This window comes from Myotis daubentonii, chromosome 7, assembly GCF_963259705.1.
Source record: "Myotis daubentonii chromosome 7, mMyoDau2.1, whole genome shotgun sequence".
Taxonomy (NCBI): Eukaryota; Metazoa; Chordata; class Mammalia; order Chiroptera; family Vespertilionidae; genus Myotis; species Myotis daubentonii.
This window is the reverse complement of record NC_081846.1, coordinates 29,030,373-29,051,460: the sequence shown is the minus strand read 5'-3', so window position 1 is coordinate 29,051,460 and position 21,088 is coordinate 29,030,373. Positions and strand designations below refer to the sequence as shown.

Sequence of the window (21,088 nt, the reverse complement as noted above, 5' to 3'; positions counted from 1 at the left end):
AGGATGGGGAAGGGCATATATAAAGAAGAAAGCATAAAAGGTGAAGATCTAGATCAAGGTTTAACTTTGAAGTTTAGATGGGCTGGTATGGATATTTGGGGAAAATGTATAAGGAGAAAGGCTTATTTATTTACTTGAAAAGAAAGTATGAAACCTAGTGACTTGAATGCCATCCTCATCACGTGAGGATAACTAGAACCTGAAAAGGAGCCCATAAATTTACTACAAAGATTAAATGACAAGTAATTTTAAAAAATAGTTAATACGTCTGGGAATTTATCCTTAAAAATAATAAAATATATAAAATTTGTTTTATCAATATCTTAAAACTACAAAGTAAATGTGAATTATATAATAAACAAATAATGAATTGTTTTGATTGGATTGGAAGATCATAATCATTCCTTCATAATTGTATATTAACTTAATACTTTTTCCCACAAGATCATAAACATTGCCAGCTCTGTAAATATAGTCAATAACTTCAATCAGTTTTGCCAATGCTCCCTTTAATTCTTTGATTTTCAAATACTCCTGTGAAGAATCTATCATCATCCTCATTGATTTTCTCCTTTTCCGGTATGAACTGATCTCACTCTGCCAGACTCTCTCTGGGTGTTGGTTTGACATGTGATAAGGAGCTCTCTAGCATTAGAATCATCATTTTAATTGATTAGAATTTTACTTAAATAAAAGTCAAATCAGCAACCACCCAAGGTGTTGAGCAGTGGGCAGAGGTAAACACTCGGTTTAGATAGGGAGGGATCTTCACTGGAGACTAAATTGTTAGTGATCCGTCCATTTGCTTTCCTACATATTCTTGAAATTGCAGTGACTAGCTAATGAATAGCAAAGACACCAGGACTTTGGGAGGACAATTTTCAATTTACAATTACCAGATTTTCTCCAGGGAGTGACACTGCTGAAAATCTTTTTAATTTTCATAAACATTAGCTGTAGATGAGCAAATTATCTAATGGAGCAATACAGGTGCAATTGAATGTTTCACGCACTCAAACAAGCTTCTGGGAAATTTTCCACTATAGTTAAGATTACAGAAGTCTTTCTGCTTCCAAAATATCTCACAATTATTAGTCTATTTGTTAATTTGAATTGAATGTGTGAAAAACACCAAATGGTGATCCAGAAAGATAGGAGACCCTCCATAAATGGCAATCCCTTTCTCTTCCCTTTTTATAGGACCACAATTTTGCTCCAAGTCTAAAAGGCAGCAAGTAGCTCAATTGGATTAAAGCTGTGTCATGGGTTGTCTGACAGTGTCTGTAATGACCAGAGCCTTGGTGAGATAGATCCAGTCTAATCCCTATAGTCATTGATTCACTGATCCCTGTAATGGGTCCCACATGCTTCTGAGGTGGGTGACAAAAATGCTGCCATGGAAAGTAGCTCCTTTATGAAGAGCTTATCTTATATCAAATATAAGATAAATATAAACCTCTGAAAAATAAAATTTATTTATTCATTTATTTATTTAGTATAGATATTGACCCCTTATTGTATGCCAGATGATATCAGCTGGGTATGCAATAATAAACACAAATAAAGCCACTTCTATTGTCATGGAACTTCAATATCAACGAGACAAAAAGACATTAGTCAAATATCATCAGTGGATATAGAGCAAATTGGCAGGTGTGCTCCAAAGGAAAAGAAGTGATCTTTGCGAACATATAACAACAAACAAGACTTAAATGGGAGCGGTCAGAAAGTCCCCATAAAGAAGACTGCTGCAGCAGTCAGAATAGAGTTGGAAAGGTGCTGGGGCAAGAGAGAAGCAGTGGAGTATTTAGACTACTCCAGGTGGGTGCCTGGAGTGCAGGAAATGAAAAATAGAAGAACGTATGAGACCTGAAAGTTAGATTGGGGCCAGATTATGTTAAGCCTTGGAGGCCACTGGGTCTTCATCCTAAAAACAGTGGGATGTCATTGTGTCATTGTTTTTCAAGCTAGAGATGGCTAGAAGTGCTACTTGAGATAATGCATATAAAGGAAATAGCCAAGTGCCTGGCATATTTTAAATGTTCCATAAACAGGAGCTGTTATGGTTGCTTATTAATTAGTAGCAACTGTCATTAGGAGGACACTTTAAAAATATTTCTTGAGCTTCAAGCTAAGGGCATCCTGAACCAAACATCCAATAGGTTGGCCATATGCCATGCAGTAGGGAAGGCAGCCCAGAGCATCCAAAGAGCTCCTTTATGGTATGTATGGAGATGTATATTAGTTACCATGTTCTCAACTGTACATACAAGGAAGAGTTCATACTGCCCCATACCTCATGCCATACCCTTTTCTCATTCCCAATTATAATCACCTCAATTGTGATTCTTTTGGTATTTTTCTTGTTTTTCTGGTGGGTCCCATGTTCACTCTGTAAAATTGGCAATAAAATTCAGTCTTTGGACTCTGACCTTTCATATTTCCTGTGACATACCTTAAACTTGCTTTTGATTCTTCCCACTCCTGGCTATTTTACTCACTACCGGAATGGAGCTGGAAGTGGTTGGCCTCTTGGTCCTATTATAAAGGGTAAAATAACACAAACTATGCTGAAAAAGAAAGAAGTACAATCACAATTATCTTGAATATTTTATTTTCACAGAGCCCTGCTCAGGTCTGAACAAGAGGAAAGTAGGTGAAGAATGCAGTTAGGGACAATTTGGACAATAAATAGGAAATTGTATGATTGGATGATCAACAGTGAACACAGGCACTGATTAAATTCACTAGATCATTGCTGGATTTCCCTGTTGCCTTGTTTTATTGCACAGTCATGGAAGGAACCAATCTGTGAGTGTGGTATCCATACTGCTGTATACTTGCTGACCTTTTGCAAGAGTTATCAGTCACAATTAGCTTCACTAAACTGGGCGGCTGTTTTACCCTGGCATTTCCACATCAGTCTTGTATACTTTGCAACAGACTAATAACTATGGCTTAATAATAAGCAACACTATTTAAAACTTGGTTCCTCGTTTCTCTTGGTGACTTTCCTTTCCTTTTAAGGATCGCAGTTATTCAACCAAGACAAAACAACTGCTGATCTTGTGTGGCCATCTAAGTAGTCTCATGGACATGGTGATTACCAGGGAGTGGGGGAGGTAGAGGAGGGTATAGGGAAATAAATGGTGATGCAAGGATGGAAGGAGACCTGATTTGGGGTGATGAACATACAATATTGTTCAGATGATGGGTTGTGGAATTGTTCACCTGTATTATTCTGTTAGTATCACTCCAATAAATTCAATAAAAAGGAAAATAAAATAATTAATAAAATATTAATTATTATTTCATCCTAAATGTTTATTTCCAAGGCTTTCTAATGAAGGCTTCCTTAGCAATTGGGAAAAAGTCTGACTCACCCAAATTTCAGTGGTTTCTGTAGGTCAATTCTGCCCTCAGGTATACTGCTCCCTAGCTTTCTTCCACTGCCTTCTCCTCAAAATAATACCTTCTTTACCCCCATCTTAATCAGCCAAAGTAATAAAAGAACCTGCAATGAGGCAAATAGACTCACAATTCCTCTCAAAGCAATCTCTATAAAAACAAATAGAAAAAGAGAATGGCAGGTGTCCCATTGTTAGTTATCTAGCTGTTTCATTCTATTCTCAACAAGTTCTGCTCTCGTTGAGATTGTGAGTGGAGATCCCTTAAATATTCACATATGTATTCAACCTTTCAGATCATTTGGAAATTTTCTTCCCATGATATTCAATACACAACTCTTTTGGAACATTTACTTTACTTTACTTTACTATACTTTACTTTACTTTACTTTACTTTACTTTACTTTACTTTACTTTACTTTACTTTACTTTGGGTGCTATGTTGACAGTTCTTTGTTGTGAAAAAAAAAAAAATCCAAAGGTATGTAATTGGAAGACTTAGGTATAAGATCATATTCTTTGACTTTGGCAAAATTATTTAACTACTTGTCTATTAATGTTTCCTGATCTGATTCACATTATTTGTAAGCACAAAAATACTAGGCAACCTATGTGAAAATTTTTATTTTACACAAGTAGCATTCAAATGTTATTTTGCTTAATCTTTTACATGTTTTACTTGTAAATGTTGCTTTTCTTGTCTCCTCCAAAACATCATGAACTCCATGAAGGTGAAGATTTTATCTGCTTTGTTCACTGCAGTATCTTGACCACTTCACACAATGCTTGGTGCTCAGTAGCTATTTACTGAAAGAATGGAAAAGGAATGTGCAAAGAGATTCCTACCTTGTTTATCGTAGCTTAGAAAGGATTATGGCTTCTCTGCTTTTTCTGCTTACAAAGTGGCTGATGAAACTGCAAACAATTATTAGAAAGAAATTCCATTTTTAATTGAGCATTTCAGGAGAAATTAATTCCCTGTGTGTTTGTGGAAGATCTTGCCTTACAAAGTGAGATGCTCAGAGGTAATTCTGAATCAGTGACCAGAAATTCTGGCATCTATACTAATAAAAGGGTAATATGTTAATGAGACCAGGTCGACTGGACATCCAACTTCCTTTCAGACAAAGCCACAGTGGCGGGGGCCGAAGCAGAGGTGGTTAGCGGTGATCAGGCTAGCAGGGGAGCAAGCCGTTAGGGGCAAGATCAGGCCGGCACAGGGGAGCAAGCAGTTAGGGGGCAATCAGACGGGCAGGCAGAGGCAGTTAGGGGCGATCGGGCAAGCAGGCAGGTGAGTGGTTAGGAGCCAGCCGTTCTGGATTGTGAGAGGGATGTCCAATTGCTGGTTTAGGCCTGATCCCAGCAGTCAGACATCCCCTGAGGGGTCCAAGATTGGAGAGGGTGCAGGGCAGGCTGAGAGACCCCCTCACTCCTGTGCACGAATTTCGTGCACCAGGCCTCTAGTATATAATAAACATGACAATTTACTGATATTAGTCCTTGCACATATAATTTTGGCTGGAGGGATAAGTTTCATTTTACCATGGGGCAGAAGAATCAGGCCAGTCAAGCAATCCTACATTATTATGTCAGGAATACTGAAATAAATAAAGCTTCTTCAGGATTTTTCTCTGGAGTCTTATCACAATCCTGCTGTGGCTCCATCTGAGAGACACATGTCAGCTTCTTTGGAAATCATAATGTAGACACTACAAAAGTTTGTATAAAAGATAGTGATCATCTCAAAGTAGGTCTTGAGGGGGAAAAAGAGTCTGTTCTCTTCGTTGGCATAGTTTAATTTTAATCTGTCACGAGGGAAGACATTTCTAAGTGTGATGATCTTCTATATAGGACACAGTCAGTTCTATTCTGCCCAGAAACAGGCTAGTAAACTGATTCCTGCTGAGTTCCCTCCCTGAGCTGCAGTTAATGGCTCCTCAACCTACAGGCTTCGCTTTCCTCTCTTTGCCTGTTCCACATAGAAGTTTTATGGCCTGTTTGCGACTATAGTTTGTAATGAATATTAAACTTGCAGGATTTCTCTCAGAAATGTTTACAGCACTCTTGAACACTTTAGAAATAAGGGAATGACTGTTTAAGGCACTGAGCTGCCTGGCAGTCTCTTTACATAATCTCTCTAGATGGATTTGCTCATTCTCTGCTCTCAGTTCACTTTTCTCAGTGACATCTAATGAAGCAACAGCATAAACCTGCTGTGCCAATGGCTATGTTGTCCTAATAATGATGAAACACGTTCATCTGCTCCGTCTCAGTAAAATTCCATGCTCTGCTTCCCTTAGAAAGAATGAAATGTGATTTCCAAGAACAAGTCAAGGTTTCTTAAATTTTGGTTACTTGGTAATCTATGGAATTATAAAATTATATATATATGCATATATATACATATATATATATTCATATTTATTTTATGGTATTTTTAGTGAGCAACCCTTTGTTTATGGTATTTTTAGTGAGCAACCCTTTGTTTGTGATGATTTATATGGGGCATAATACTCATGCTCTAATTAATAATAATTGCATGTAGATTATAGCTATTTAATCATTTGTGTTCTGATTGCTTTTTCCCTCTCATCATCTACCTTTAGAATGCAAAGAATTCTTACCCTATCAAATTTTAACTCAGAAATAGCTCCTGCTGAATGAGTGAAAAGAATATTCATAGTTAACCTTCCAAAAGAGATTCAGGGCCCAGCTGTAGGCCTTGGTTTCATCTTCTGAAATCAAATAGTTTGAGTATAGGTAGCTTTAAGGAAAAAATAAGAAAATGATATCAGTGAAAAATCAATCATTGAAGTTAATTTGGATGAAAAATACAATTGAACTCTTTGATAATGCCTAATAGTACCTTGGAAAGGAACTAGTGGTTAAGAATATAACATGCACAAAAAGAAAGAATGCTGCTATATCATTTTGAAAAATGTTTTGTCAGGTGGGCTAAATAATGACCCTTGCAAAAGGATAATTGGCTTAAAAATAACATCTATAAACTGTGTAAAGATATAATTTAGCCAGTAATATCAATTATTTCAATTTCTGAAGTGCTGCCCAAATGAAAACTTTATTATTTTTAACTAAAATTTCCCTCTCAAATATAAAACCTTAGAGGAATACCACAAAATCTCTCTAACATTCTTTGCACATTGATAATGATTTACAGATTGATTTGGCTCATGTACTTTTTTTCATGAAGTGGAAAAATGCAGATATGTATTTCTTTTGCAAGCTCAATGTATTTAAGCATTATATACTTGGGGCCTAAGATAATGATCTGCATTTTGTCTGGATTTTTATTAATTCATTTACTTTTTTTTAGTTGAGTGAATTCGTGAGAGGAGGAAGTGGATGTTTGATTCTTTGCTCCATTTTTGCATCTCATTCTAAAATCTGATCATCTTGAAGTGGCATTTTAAAACTGAACTCCAGTGAAGAGTCATACAAAAATTGATCATTCTACCTGCCTTAGATATTGGATTGTGCTGCTCAACTTCCATTAGGGTAAAATGCTTTATGGGGAAGCAATTTAGATCTGGCAAGGAGGCAACAGGCATTCTATCTAAATTCTGTATTGGAGTCACTTACCTAAGCTTTTTCTGCAAAGTGAAATCTTTAAACACAATGACAGTTATTATAACACAAAAAATACAAGGTTAGTAAGATTATCAATAAATTAACATATTACGTTTTCTCTTCCTGGATATTTTGACAGGGATAAATGTCCTCTAAAGTATGCCTGTTTGCATGAAGGAGATTGTGTAATATATATTAAGACTATATTTTCTAAACTAAAAACCAGGACACCTATCCTACAAAGTTGCTTTTTTAAAGTACAGTCCAGTAAATGATTTTAAATCAGGTCCATCTTAAAAAAATATAAGCTACATGGTCAGTTTAGCAATACATTAACCTTCATAAAACAAGAAGACAATTTTATTATTATCATTGCTGTTTTTGCTATAGCTTGCTGCTATGGAATGAAATGCATGAATAACTAAATACCTTTAGGTCACCTAATTATGTACTTCCTTCTCCCTGTTACTGTTTCTAATTCTTTATGAAAGGCTCTTTGGGAGATAGGTCAGTCCTACCTAGTCTGATCTCCTCTGCTCACAAACATTAGATCTCTCTTGTCCTACCCACATTTCTTTCAACTTTGAAACCACTGGCATTATTTCCTCCTTTGTGCATCTTTTCCTACACTTTCAGGTAACCTTTAAAAGCCTTTGAGTTTTAATTCTAATCATATAACAAAGTTATTCATCAATCCTCTTGCTGAAGATGACCTAAATTGCAAGAAAACATTTTTAAATTTACCAAAAGAACTAAACAGTTGATAATAAAATAGGAATTATTACCTCAATATCAACAGGCCATCAAAGATAAATAGAAAATCTTAGAAGCATTCAGAAAAATAAAAGAATATATATATATATATATATATATATATATATATATATATATCCATTACAGACTAAAAATTAGATTGGCAGCTGACCTCACAAAAGCAAAAATGGGATTTCAAAGATAATGAAGTGATATCTTCAATGAGTGAAGGAAAACAATTGCCAGTTTAGAATTCTATGCTCAGTGAAAATAACTCCCAAGAATAAAGATACTTTCTTAGAAACAAAAACTGGAGTATCACTTCTTGCTAAAGAAAATTATAAAATCTTGACTTCAGGCAGAAAGAAGTAAAGAAGAAAGGAAGTTTTATCTATTTAGTAAATCTAAGCAAATATTTACTTTATAAAACAATATTAGTAATGCCCTATGATTGTTCCAAAATTATTAGCACAAGGCAACAATACAAGTTGAAAGGAGTTAGTTGGATGTAAAGTATTCTAAGAGTTTTGTATTGATCAGTAGGAGGATAAATATGTTAATTTTAGAATGTGTTAAGGTAAATATAGATATTCTATTTTCTGGAATAACTACTAAAGAAACTGGGGAAGAAAGGGTAACTTCTAAACCACTCAAACATTGACAAAAATCAGTTGATCTAAATGGGATAAGAAACCCAAACTCTCAGCATTTTCAGTTTATTTGCTTGTGTACATATAAAATTCAAAGGATCTGAAGATAAACTATCAGAATTAACAACTGAGTTTAGCATGTCAGCTATCAATCAAAGCACACACATAAACTATATTTCTTTATATGAGCCAAAAATAAAAAGTGAACTTTTAAAAAATCATTTACATGTTATCAAGACATATGAATTTTCTAAGACTAAATTTGAAGAAAGTATGCAAGACCTAACACCCCCCCCCCAAATTATAGCCCCAAATGAATGACAAAGATTGGAAATTTTATGTGACCACAGGTGGTTGCCCTTTCTCACCTGGTTCTGTACCCCATGCACTTACACCAGGTACCTCCTATGTTACCTCTGATGTCTAGTTCTTCTCTGGCATCTTCATCCACACAGCAAAATTTTCTTGAATTCTAATGAGGGACCAGTAACTACCAGCAATGCACATACAAAGAAAACTTCCCTGACTCCTTGCTTACTTTCTCCTATAGATATTGATATTATTGTTTATTTTTCATAGTTTTAGTAGCTTTGAAATTGATTTGAGGTAATATACTATTGACTTGCATTGAAAAAAGGACTAGAGCATGCATAAGGTAAGTATTGTATAGAACCTGACTTACGGGGAACTTAAAGAAACTGAAATAAATGTCCATAAAATCTGTTGTCCTGCTCTACTCCTCATATTAATTTTAATATTAAATATATTAAGCTTGAGAAGCACAAAGTGTGCTCTTTATTTGTCAATGCCCATGAACCAGGTTGGAAAAGTCTACAATCATTATCTACAAGATATAAATTACCTTTGATGAATCAAAGATGTGAAGCTCCATCTAAGACAAAAACCCAGCCTATTACCCATGGGAGATGCTATCTGAAAATATGCATGCAATCTTTGAACACTTATCAGATATTTTTTAATTGTCACAACCTTATTATCTAGCTACTATTGTTCTTTTTAAAGGCAGGCCTGCTGTGAGTGTATCTTTCTCTTTGAATGATACTAAAACTTCTGTTTCTTTTTTTCCCCACCGCTCTCCTCTCCTCCTCTCCTGCTTCCTCTCCACATCTGCTGGTGTTTGTAACTCCTTTATTATGGGTGTGGCCCTCTCCATCAGCCATGTGGGTAGCTGAGCCAAATTCACCCACCTGCCTCTCTGCTGCCTTGCCCACCAGGAACCACTCCCAGGAATCCAGGTTGGTTGTAGGGTGTGGGGTACAGGGGATTAACACTAGTACATCCAAGTCATGACCAGGGCCTCCTTTTTTATTCTGGCATACCATGAGCCCCCTGGGTACCCAAGCCTCAGATATTTTACCCTGCTTTTGCAGGCTTCCTGGTTTACGGTATCACTTCCACCAGAATGCAAACTCTGCTGTGCACCTTAGCTAATTTTGCCATCAAATTGTACTCTTTCTGTGTCCTATCCCTTCTGGTCCTGCTATCCTCTTCTAGTTTAAAAGCCCCTAAACCATTAATAGGGAATTCAGTATGAAGCTCAGACAGAAATTCTTAGTTAGGCAGAGCTATCCTCATCCCGGAAATCACAAATGGAGGATGCTTTTCTATTTCTTTCACGGAGGCCTAGGCCTGGCAGTGCTTCTGGTAACGCTTCTCAGTGACTCAAATCCCCTCTTCTAGCAAAGGAGTGACCATCCAAGCCGGTGCAGCAGCCAGACATCTCTTCCTGCTAACCCTCACCCTTTGTCTGCATTGCTCTCCTCTGAGCCCCAAATAGTTCTTTAGGAGTTAGCACGTGACAAAAGCAGGTGGCACTATGTGAAGATAGCACGTCACCTGGCAAAGAGCACAGACTTCGGTCAGGTTCAGTTAGGCTTGGACCCCATGTGAAGGCACTTAGTTAACATATATTTAAAATGTCGGGGATAGTTGTTATTTGGAGGTGGCATAATCAAGTATTGTCCAGGCCAGCACTTGGACTAAAAATGAGTGTAACAGACTCACAAAGATGTTGAATTTAAAGGGGGCTTAAGTCCACCCATTACTACCCGGTATAGCCTGGTTTACATTTTTTTGAGAAGAGAAAAACTCATGTCATTGTCATAGAAGCAAAGCATTAGAAGGAATGTTAGAGGCTACAGTGGAAAATAACATGGTATAGCATTGAGAAGTAGGTCAAATCGCAGATCTGTTATCTACCAGTGATAAAACTTTGGACTCTGTGTTAACCTCTAATCCTTGATTTCTCATTTATAAAAAGGAGTATAGTTAAGTGACTATGCAAAATACTTTATAGAGTTCTAGACACCTGCTATGCATTAAATCGTGCTCATTTTTGTTAGAAATACTATAAAGAAGATTGTATACCAGAGTGAAGCATTTCCCTAGGTATTTTGGTGAAAGAACAGAAACCATTGGAAGCTGAGGTAGTTACTGGAACATATTCTGTACTAAAGCTTAGATGCAGCAGGATGCAGGGACATAATGAGTTTGGACCATCCAAACAAATATACACCCAAAACTTTTTAAAAATTAAGTAAAGCACCTTAGGGATAAATAATTCAATAGTAAGCATCTAACAGCCTTCATGGATAAACATATATTTTGCAACATGAACTTAGCAACAGTGATGTATATATTTTCCCTTATAGTAAAATAATATATTTGCATCTACACATTTATAGAATGTAAGTCTTAAAGATTTTTTCATAGCCCTTATTAAGAAAAGGAAAAAAATGTAAAAGCTAAGCTAGCATGTTCTCTCACTTGATTCTCTTTTCTGAGCAATGAGTTTTCATTTCAAAATTATTTCTCAAGGTCTTGGTGAAGACTGAGTCTGTGAATAGCTTTTAAAGGTCCAAAGACAATAAAATTGATAGTAAGTGATTAAATGCATGAAAGCATTACTTGCCATCTCCACTTTACTCAAAGGTATATAGATTCACAAAGCATAGCATCTGAAGTACAGAAGATTGTTCAATACAGTTCATTTTATAAGTATATATTTACTTTACATATATTACATATTACTTTGTTGGTATTAGCATTGTTCTATAGTACAACTCTTTTCTTATGTTTCACTGGACATATCTAATATATCTGGTAGTTCCCTGAATGAAAAAGTCTCCACTGAACAGTAATCAATATAATTTTTTAGGATAAAAGATTTCAGTACATTACTAGTAAGTACTGAAAATAGGAAATTACCTGCTATTGGTGTTTACTAATTATGTCCCAAATGAAGTAACAATGTTATAATCATGTCATTTTTTTTAACAATAAAGATTGAATTAGAGTGTAATTCATTTGAGGCCAATCTTTCTGCTAACAGTGAGCTAGTTTGTGGCTAATAATGAATGACCTTTTATACTCTCTTTATTGTCATTTAATAATGCCTCACAAAAAATACACAAACTTAGGTCTTCAACAACATATTCATGATTTGAGAGCAAAAATAATAGTGAAGATGTCAACAACCTTTTCTTAAAAAGAAATAGCCTTCATTTTTAGATAAAATATCATAGTTTCTGTTGCATTGTTACAATGTCCTTTCTTTGAAGAATTATGGTGAGAACAGTGGTAGCAAGGTTTTTTTTAAATTGTCCTTATTTTTGGCAAATGAAAGGTTGGCCATCTTATTATGTTATTGTTGTTGTTGCTATTTTACTAGTCCAAGAGATTTTTTTAAAAAGCTTGAAAATTGCAATCTACAATTACTCAGCTGCCTTTAAATGTTGAAACAATGCATATAACAATGGTTTCTAAATATCTTCAAGGTTTGGATAGTTGTTTCCTTGGAAAAGTTTACTAAAATTCTATATAATTAATGAGGACTTTATTGGTCTTTCAGCCACAAATGAACTGGTGACATATTTAATTTGAACAGATGACATGATAAGAAAATCATGATATGATTTCTCAAAATTAGACAAGAAATATATAAGTATAGAAGTAAAAAAAAGAGTAAACTTCTTACTTCTTATCTAGGAGATAAAACTAGAGAAGGAACAGAAGAGTATAAAAGAATACTTTTCCACCATACACTTGTCAAAAATGTAAGACAGATTTTATTTGAGCTACTGCAGTAGGAGAGAGAGATGTCAGTGTAGAACTGAGCTCTACTTCAAATACAACAGGGAGAAAAGGGGGATTTATAGCCAGTGGGCAGAGTGAAGGGGTTAATGAATGGAAAAATTTGTAAGAGAAAATATCAAGGATAGGGCAATTCGAGATTTGTTTAAAAGAAGGCTCAGAGTAGCCAAACTAAAGTTAGGAGGGAGTTTTTGTCAATAGATTGGTCAGAATATGAACATTAGAGAAACTAACACATCATGTGATTTTAAAAACAAATCACATTTTGAAAGACTGACCCAAACCACTATGTTTTGTTTTGTTTTGTTTGTTTTCTGTCATGTAACAAGTTAATCTTTTTGGCTGAGGATAAAATAAGAACATTCACTTTAGCAAACTTTTATTTTGAATCAAGCAAAGCTATATTTTAAAATCCTCTAAATTCTTCTTGGAGTGTATCATTAAATTAATTTTAACCAGAACAACTCAATTCCTTACTCAAGATCTCTTCTGATAGATGTGAATTTTTCCCCCCAGTATTGAGATGAAAGGATTTAGAAGAAAGCTCAAGAATAAATATCCTTAATAGCACTGAGACAATCCAACCAATGGCAATTACTAAATTACAGTTTACTAAAAGCATTTTTAAGAGGGGAAGAAGATAAGGGCAATTGCAAATCTTATTTTTAAAAATCTGTTAAAATCATTAAACTTCACACTATGTTTACTTGATATGTTAGTAACAAACAACAGCAACAGGATCCCTTTTCATTAGAACTATCCAGGGAAATTCTCTAAATCATCTCTTTAGATGTGGCTTATCCCACCATCTGTTACCACTGCAGAAAATTTAACATTGAATTCAAGCACCCTTTTGTACATAATCCTTTGAAGCCAACCAGGATGCTCAGAAAAATAAGAACAAACAACACTAATAAATACTAACTGAGCATCCATCACTAGCTAGTGCTATTCTAGGTCATAGAGGGTCCCCTCTCTTTCACTACTTATAGCCTAAAGGAATGGACAAATATTACAAAATTATATGCCATTTTGACAAGTGCTACAGCAAGGCGTGGGTCTTGTATGTGCTGTTGTAACATACAAGAAAAGTGGCCATCTCACTTCTTGGGATGAAGTGAGGGTGGAGATATGGGCATGGAGATGTGAGGGTGTGAGGGTGTGAGTGTGTGCATGAAGCAATGGAGAAAGGTGGTAGAGGAGGAGCAGCCTCCTTGACAGAGGGAGGGAAGGAGGAAGGTGCAAGAGGTGATACAAGTGGATAGAGGAGGAATTATCCAGGAGAAAGGAGGGGGACTGGGAAGGGTATTCCTAAAATAAGGAACATTGAGTGCAAAGCCCCAAAGGCAAATGAGAACGTGTACAGTGTTTAATTCAGTATGTCAGAAAAGTGCTTCTTAAGCTGTAATGGGTCTATGAGTTACCTGGGTTTAATGTCAAAATGCAGATTCTGATTCAGTAGTACCAGGGAGGGACTTGAGTTCCTGGGTGGCTAACAATCTCCCAGGTGATGTCAAGCCTCCTGGTTCACAGACCAAACTTTGAGTTACAACACACAGAGAACTCAATTTCCAGGCACTGGATGGTTCTCTGGGGAAACAGCTGACTATAGCATAAGCCGCTGTCATTACTGATGGTGACCTACTTAGTCACACTGCAAGGCTCATTAATGATTGCAGCACAGTGGCAACTTGGCGCCTTACTCAGAAATAACATTTTCTTTTTTTAATTCTTTATTGTTTAATTTTTAATTCTTTATTCTTCATTATTACGTATGCCCCCTTTTTTCCCCCATTGACCTCTCCCAGCCCGCCCCTACCCCCAAGCACATGGGAAATGACATTTTCTGTAAGAGAACATGCCTCTCTTCCCATAATATTTCTAAAGTCCATATTTCAAATTCTGCTTTTGTATCTTTTTCCCCACCTTGATCTCCTTCCTGATTGAAACCCATTTAGCAGTTTTAGCATGAAACTGCTCTGAAAGGATGTTCTTAATAAATATTGTCAACACTTGTCAAAACCAAAGGAAAATATCTCAGGGAAGAACTTGTAGCCTTACCCATTAGCAGCAAGTTATGAGGCCGTATGGTGTCTTGACAGCAATTCTTTTAATGTCAATTTGAACTCATTTTAATGAATCCCCGAGTTTCATGTTGCTGCCATCTCTGCCTCACCCTGTAGCAGCCAATGTTCTGCTTCTCTGGAGACTAAGGCAAGCGTCTTTGCAAATACTCTAAAAATTCCATCTTCATTCCAAAGGCATGGGAACAGACTGTGCTGTGTTGTAAAGTCACCTACTGGAAATTGACACCCATGGTCTAAAAGAAAAGTTTATCTACATAGTGTTTAGGATATCAGGCATCATTGAATTGATTTATAATGTGTGTTCTGGAGACTAGAAGATGCTTTCACTTTGAATTTTGGTGCAATGGCATTGAATCACATTTGTTATCAAGTAACAGACTGATTTTAGTCCCATTGTGTGACTCTACTGCCTCATTTAACTCTCACAATATACTAATATATGTTTTTAAAATTATTTTATGAATGCTATACAGACTGAGCTTTAGAACAATTGGAATGAGCCCTGAAGCCAAACAAGACTTTGAAATTCCCTTCCTCACCCTTCCTCACCTTCATTCCAACCAGGATCTCACAATCATCTTATAGACAGAAGAACTTTCATACCAAGATGTATGTGGATAGTAGACTTACCCCTCCTTTCTAGCACCTGCCTAGCTCAGCAGTTCTAAAACATTTTTATATATAACAATTGCTGCAGCACCTTGTCCACTTGAAGTCATATACAATGTGCTTTGTGGAAAAACAAGAAATTTTCCATGTGTGATCTTTTCCTTTTCTCTATGTTTCTGTTACTTTTGAAAGTTCATGCTCTTTTCATGGTATCATCCTTCCTTCTGATTATATATGTTCCCCTCATTTAAAAATAAAACGAGTAAAGACAGAAAGACATTATTGTTTTAACACTTGCTTAGAAAAGAGGTTAACAAAACAGAAATAGACTCCTGGATGCAGAGAACAGACTGATGGTTGCCAGAGAGGAGAGGGTTTAGGGGGTGAGTGACAAAGATTAAGGGATAAAGAAGTAAAAATTGGAAGTTACAAAATAGTCGTGGGAAATATAGTCAATAATAGTCAGTAATAACTGTATGGTGCCAGGTGAGTACTGAAAATATTAGGCAAAGTACTGTGAAGTGTATAATTGTCTGACCACTACACTATACACCTGAAACTAATATAAAATAATATTGAATGTCAACTGAAATTGAAAAATAAATTTAAAAAATAAAATTAAATAAAATTGTTAGAAAGATATTAACAGAGCCAGAAGTCAGGCAGATGCATTGCAACCCACCTAAGCTCTGGGCTGCAGTTTTATATTCACAATGGAGTAGCTCACAGTGTCTCCCAATTACAAAAGTGAAGCCAACATAGGAATGTCAGCAGGAGGATTTGCCGCGGGCAGCCAATCACCAATCTGAAATGATTTTTTATAAACCCCATTATGCTTCTTCCTGAATATGAAGAGGGCTCACTGGAATGTGTTCTCTTTTGTGTTTTGGCACAAACAGCAACTCAGAGTCACCACTGATGTGCGAGGTTCCAGCAGCCCAGCCGGGTGGGGCCAGCGGCAGCTCAGGAAGCAGCCTGGGAAGCTCCATCACGGCCTGTAAGAAGGTAACCTTGTCCAACACCACCTTCTACTCCCCGATTGAACTTGAACACTAGTTTAGTTTGACTTTTCAAGCACTTTTTCTAAAGCAGAAACAACAAAACAAGCAACAGAATACCCCACAATTTGTTTGCAATAACCCCTAGTGACATTAAAACGTAATTCTTGGAAATGATCAGAAAACTCAAGCAGTTCAGAAAGATGTGACTTGAAAACGATAAGCGTCCAGGGCCACAGCACCTCAATCCCAACCTCCTCTTAGTGCCTCCTCCCACACTTAGCCAAGGGGACCAGCTTCTTGGGTCTCCATTCAGAAAAGTCTTCACAGGCTTTGAATGGCACACCCTATATTAGACACCTAAGTCGGTATCTAAGAAAAATGCATGGCCCTTCTCCTTTTGATATTTTCTTAAAGAGAAGGGTGTGCTTGGCTTATTTATTAGGAGAAACAACATTGCATGTCTTAGACTATAGACTTTTGCAACAGTGAATGGACCTGGAGAGAATTATGCTAAGTGAAATAAGCCAGTCAGAGAAAGACAAGCAAAATATGATTTCACTTATATGCGGAATCTAATGAACAAAATAAACAAAATAGAAACAGATTCATAGATACAAAGAACAGACTGACAGCTGTCAGAAGGGAAGGGGCTGAGGGGCTCTGTAAAAAAAAATGAAGGGATTAAGCAAAAAAACACAAACTTGTAGACACAGACAACAGTAAGGTGATTACCAAAGTGAACAGTGGGTAGGGAAGGTAGAAGAGGGTAAAAGGGTGGTAAATGGTGATGGAAGGAGACTTGACTTTGAGTGGTGAACACACAATACAATATACAGATGAAGTATTATAGAATTGTACACTTGAAACCTATATAATTTTGTGAACCAATGTCACCCCAATAAATTTAATAAAAATTTAAAAAACAACTGATAAACAAATCTTGCAGAGGCATTTGCAAAAAGTTGTCATTTAAACAACATAAAATCATCTACTTTAACAACTTTACCTTTCCAGCCAATTCAACTTAAGGGCCAGAAACTTAATTTCAGATTCAGTTATTCCCCTGGAAAAAAGAGAGTCATTTACTTATTTAAAAATTGGGTCTGGGAACTCCTGGAAGAACTACTTGAAAAATTAAAACCAAAACTCGATCTTTATTCTAAAGGACTTCATCAGTATATATAATTGATTTGAGATAGAGGGGGAGAGAGAGAGAGAGAGAGAGAGAGAGAGAGAGAGAGAGAGAGAGAAAGACTGATTTGTTGTTCCACTTATTTATGCATTCATTGGTTGATTCTTGCCTGTGCCCTGACTGAGGATCAAACCTGCAACTTTGGCATATCAGGACAACACTCTTAACCAACTGAGCTACCCAGTCAAGTCCAGTACATATATATTTTATGCTTACAATATATTTACAAATATATCTACAAATAGAAAAGTTTTAAATATACTCTCACACATTCCACAATTATTTCTAGAACAACCAGTAGTAAGTTGAACTATCTGAAATTACCTTTTCTACAGGTCAGACTGATGAAATGTTTGACAATTTCCTATGGTTTAACCTAAATACAGTCAAAATTCTGTAAGATCTTGGACAGAGATGCAATGGTAGATCACAAATCACACTATTGAAGCATTTAGAGTGTAATTTTGGAGATCATACTGGCTTCTCATGTGAAAAGTCAAACAAAATTCAAAACTCAAATGATAATTATATAACTATCTCACAATAAGTCAAGATAGTATAAATTAGGTGAAAAAACTAGTATTATGGGCATTAAAAGCTAAGAACATAGGCAGTCCCTGGGCCTGCAATAGACAGCAACCTTAAGCAGGAAAGTAAACCTTAGTTTGGACTTTGGAGTATGATTAAGATTTGAATGAGTGAAAAGAATACTCAACCAAATTTAGGAAGGGCTGCCACAAACTAATGCAGAAGAACTCAACACTTTTGTGTAGTGGTAATATAAATTTTTCATAGTGTATTTCTTTCATTTCAAATATCTTCTTAGGCTTACATAATAATTTCATTTAAAGACAGTTTAGCCCGGTTGGTGTGGCTCAATGGTTGAGCCTTGACCTATGAACCAGGAGGTCATGGTTTGATTCCTGGTCAGGGCATATGCCCAGGTTGCAAGCTCGATCCCCAGTGTGGGATGTGCAGGAAGCAGCAATCAATGATTCTCTCTCATCATGGATGTTTCTATCTCTCTCTCCCTTTCCCTTCCTCTCTGAAATCAATAAAAATATATTAAAAAAAAATAAAAGACAGTTTAGTAGACATATATGCCATTCATCATACACCATGTGGGTTCTAATAGTTTTACTTCTTTTGGAAACAGTAGCTCAGCAATATTTTCTTCTTTGTATATAGAACATACACTCTCAATAAAAAGGTATGGACCATTGAACGATTCATTACCCTTATTTTATTACTGCAAGCTGATTTAAATGATTATGGGTCAATTCTTAAAATCTTGTAAATCACAGATAATGGGACTAGGAAAGTGAGGGTCTATGTGTTCATATACATATATAATGTATGTTCTGTACAAAAGAGGTAAAAGGAACAAGGACAGCTATATCTTAGAATAGCTGTCCAGCTGAATCACCACTCCACAGTCAATCACCTTTAATAAGAGTAACATGGATAATTGAAATCCATTGGTAATTCCCCAGACTCATTCCATGCAATAGCTTCATCTTCTTTCCCATCAAATCTTCTTATCAGAACTGACATGTTACTAATTTAACTGATGAAAGAAATAAAATAAGGGTCCAGGAGAAAATACATTAGTCAAATAGCCAGCCTTTGAAAAATTACAAATTGACTTCATTTTTTCATTTGCTTCCTGGTGAATTGTTAAGGTTTTCAGGAATCTTACCCAGATGCAATTGCTTTAGCTTCTCTTTGCTGTTGGAGAAATGTGGTCACTGGAATTCATAGCTATGAAAAGCTTTGGCATCTGGAAAGAGACATTAGTAGGCTTATTTGAAGGAGGAACTCATCTATAATAATAAAAGTGTAATATGCTAATTAGACCTGACATCCGTCCTTCTGAAAAAAGCCAGGGCTGCGAAGGAATCCCGGGTCCCAGGTGCCTGCCAGCGGTTGGAGGGAAGCCCAGGTCCCAGGTGCCAGAGGGAAGTCGGTGCTGGCAGTCAGGGGAAGGAAAGCTTACTCTTGCACAAATTTTGTGCATCAGGCCTCTAGTTAATATATATTTTTGTCAGTGAGGGACTGCCTTTTCCCAGACTCAAAGTGACCACACCACTTCTTCACAATTTAATACTGTCTTGGAGTTTTGTTAATAGACCCCTTTTTTGCTCTCAGTAGTTCTGCTATGCACAGTAAGTTATATAGTTATCCAAGCTCTAGCCTCAGAATTATCTTTTCTTTACTGCCTCTCCTTTTTCTGATATTAGGAAAGTTATCAGATAAATTCACACTGAAGTGTTAGTGCTTGAATGGCTTAGTATAGCTTTGACAAGTAAAATCTGTTTTTATTTAACTACTACTACTACTGATGAACTAGTACCATTGCCTCCCTTAACTGACATTGATAACTGAGCCTACTGAACTTGGACATGACTTCAGAATTCTACCCATCATGAAGCTCCAAGCAGATACAGTCAATTTATCCAAATTGGACTGTAAGGTAACCTCTATGTCACTCTAATTTAATGAGCATGAAACCAATGGAGAAATTTTAATGTATGAAATATGATTCTCCAAAATAATGCATTTAAAATTATAGAATTTCAAAATAGTACAGAAAAATGGGAGCAAAAGAGTTGCTAGTGGACAGTGAATACTAGAACCTTCCATAATATCATTTGAAATGCATCTCACACAAACATTGCCTGGTGTTCCCCCTTCTCATGGGACCAGTCCTTCTTGTAAGACAATACAGCCACCACTGTTAACCTGAATCACAGGGATTTTCCTTTAGATGAGCTAAGTGATTATAAATGCTGTCCTTTTACATATATTAAACACTAAGTGAAAGATCTTTGCATCTCCTTAAAATAAATAAAAATCTGTTATCTTTAGTGTGGCAGTTGGACGTGCGTAACAAACTTGAACTTGGAATTTAAAGACCTGAGTTAGATTCCCAGCTTTCTCTTCTTACTGTGTGATCTTTCTGATTCAGATGTGTTAGTGTTGATATGATGTTGAAGGTTTGTGTGTAAGTCCTTGGCACACATAGTTGATGCTCAAAATTTTTAGTTGATTCCAAATAAATGATCTTTACACAGATGAAATTTAGTGCAATAGAATTTTAAAACTAATTTTAAAAGTAATCTGAACACAACCTGCAGTGTGCCCTCATTGTTGAATATCTGTTAGATTTTCCTCCACGTTGAAAGCATTTTAGTCAATGTCATATCTCACAATAGCTGGACATTTTCAATCCATGCTTGACTTCATGATCTGAAGACCTGCTATTTGGGATATAGTAGAACCAAGTCTCTGAATAGGACTTATTCAAGGAAAGAATTGTTGGAGAAAATCAACACCCCAAATATCTTCTTTTTATGTGATGTCAATGAAATCCACCTTAAACTTGTTCTTATCAAAGGCAGCAGACTGAAAACATTTCAGTTTCCCAGAGGCAGAGTTTGATCTTTATATGACTTCTGATCAGCTCTTTGAAGTCTCGAGAGCATTCTCTGCTATGACCAGCCTCCTTTAAACTGACTTAAATTAGCTGTCGATATTGGCACAGATACATCTAAAGAATGACAGAATGGATGTCCCTGAGTGCTTCCTTTTATTCTGTAAAATACACTTTCATCTAAGCCCATATCTTTCTGATGACATGTAATTAATTAAAGCAATTCAATTAAGGAGTTCAGGCATGGGCATACAA

The 21,088-nt window shown here is 36.2% G+C and overlaps 1 protein-coding gene across 6 annotated transcripts in view; it reads left to right on the top strand.

Moving 5' to 3' along the window:
• The window catches only part of SPHKAP (SPHK1 interactor, AKAP domain containing), a 105,246-nt gene that overhangs the window by 8,273 nt on the left and 75,885 nt on the right, over window positions 1–21,088 (top strand). For 5 of the 6 annotated variants that reach the window (XR_009453766.1, XM_059703401.1, XM_059703398.1 and 2 more), the window contains exons 2-3: window positions 9,576–9,654; window positions 16,107–16,212. Coding sequence is in view for 5 of the 6 variants with exons in the window: in XM_059703401.1 (XP_059559384.1) it covers window positions 9,576–9,654; window positions 16,107–16,212 (185 nt within the window). In the remaining variant the exon portion in view is untranslated. The remainder of the gene's footprint in view (window positions 1–9,575; window positions 9,655–16,106; window positions 16,213–21,088) is intronic. The other variant, XM_059703399.1, reaches the window with a different exon arrangement.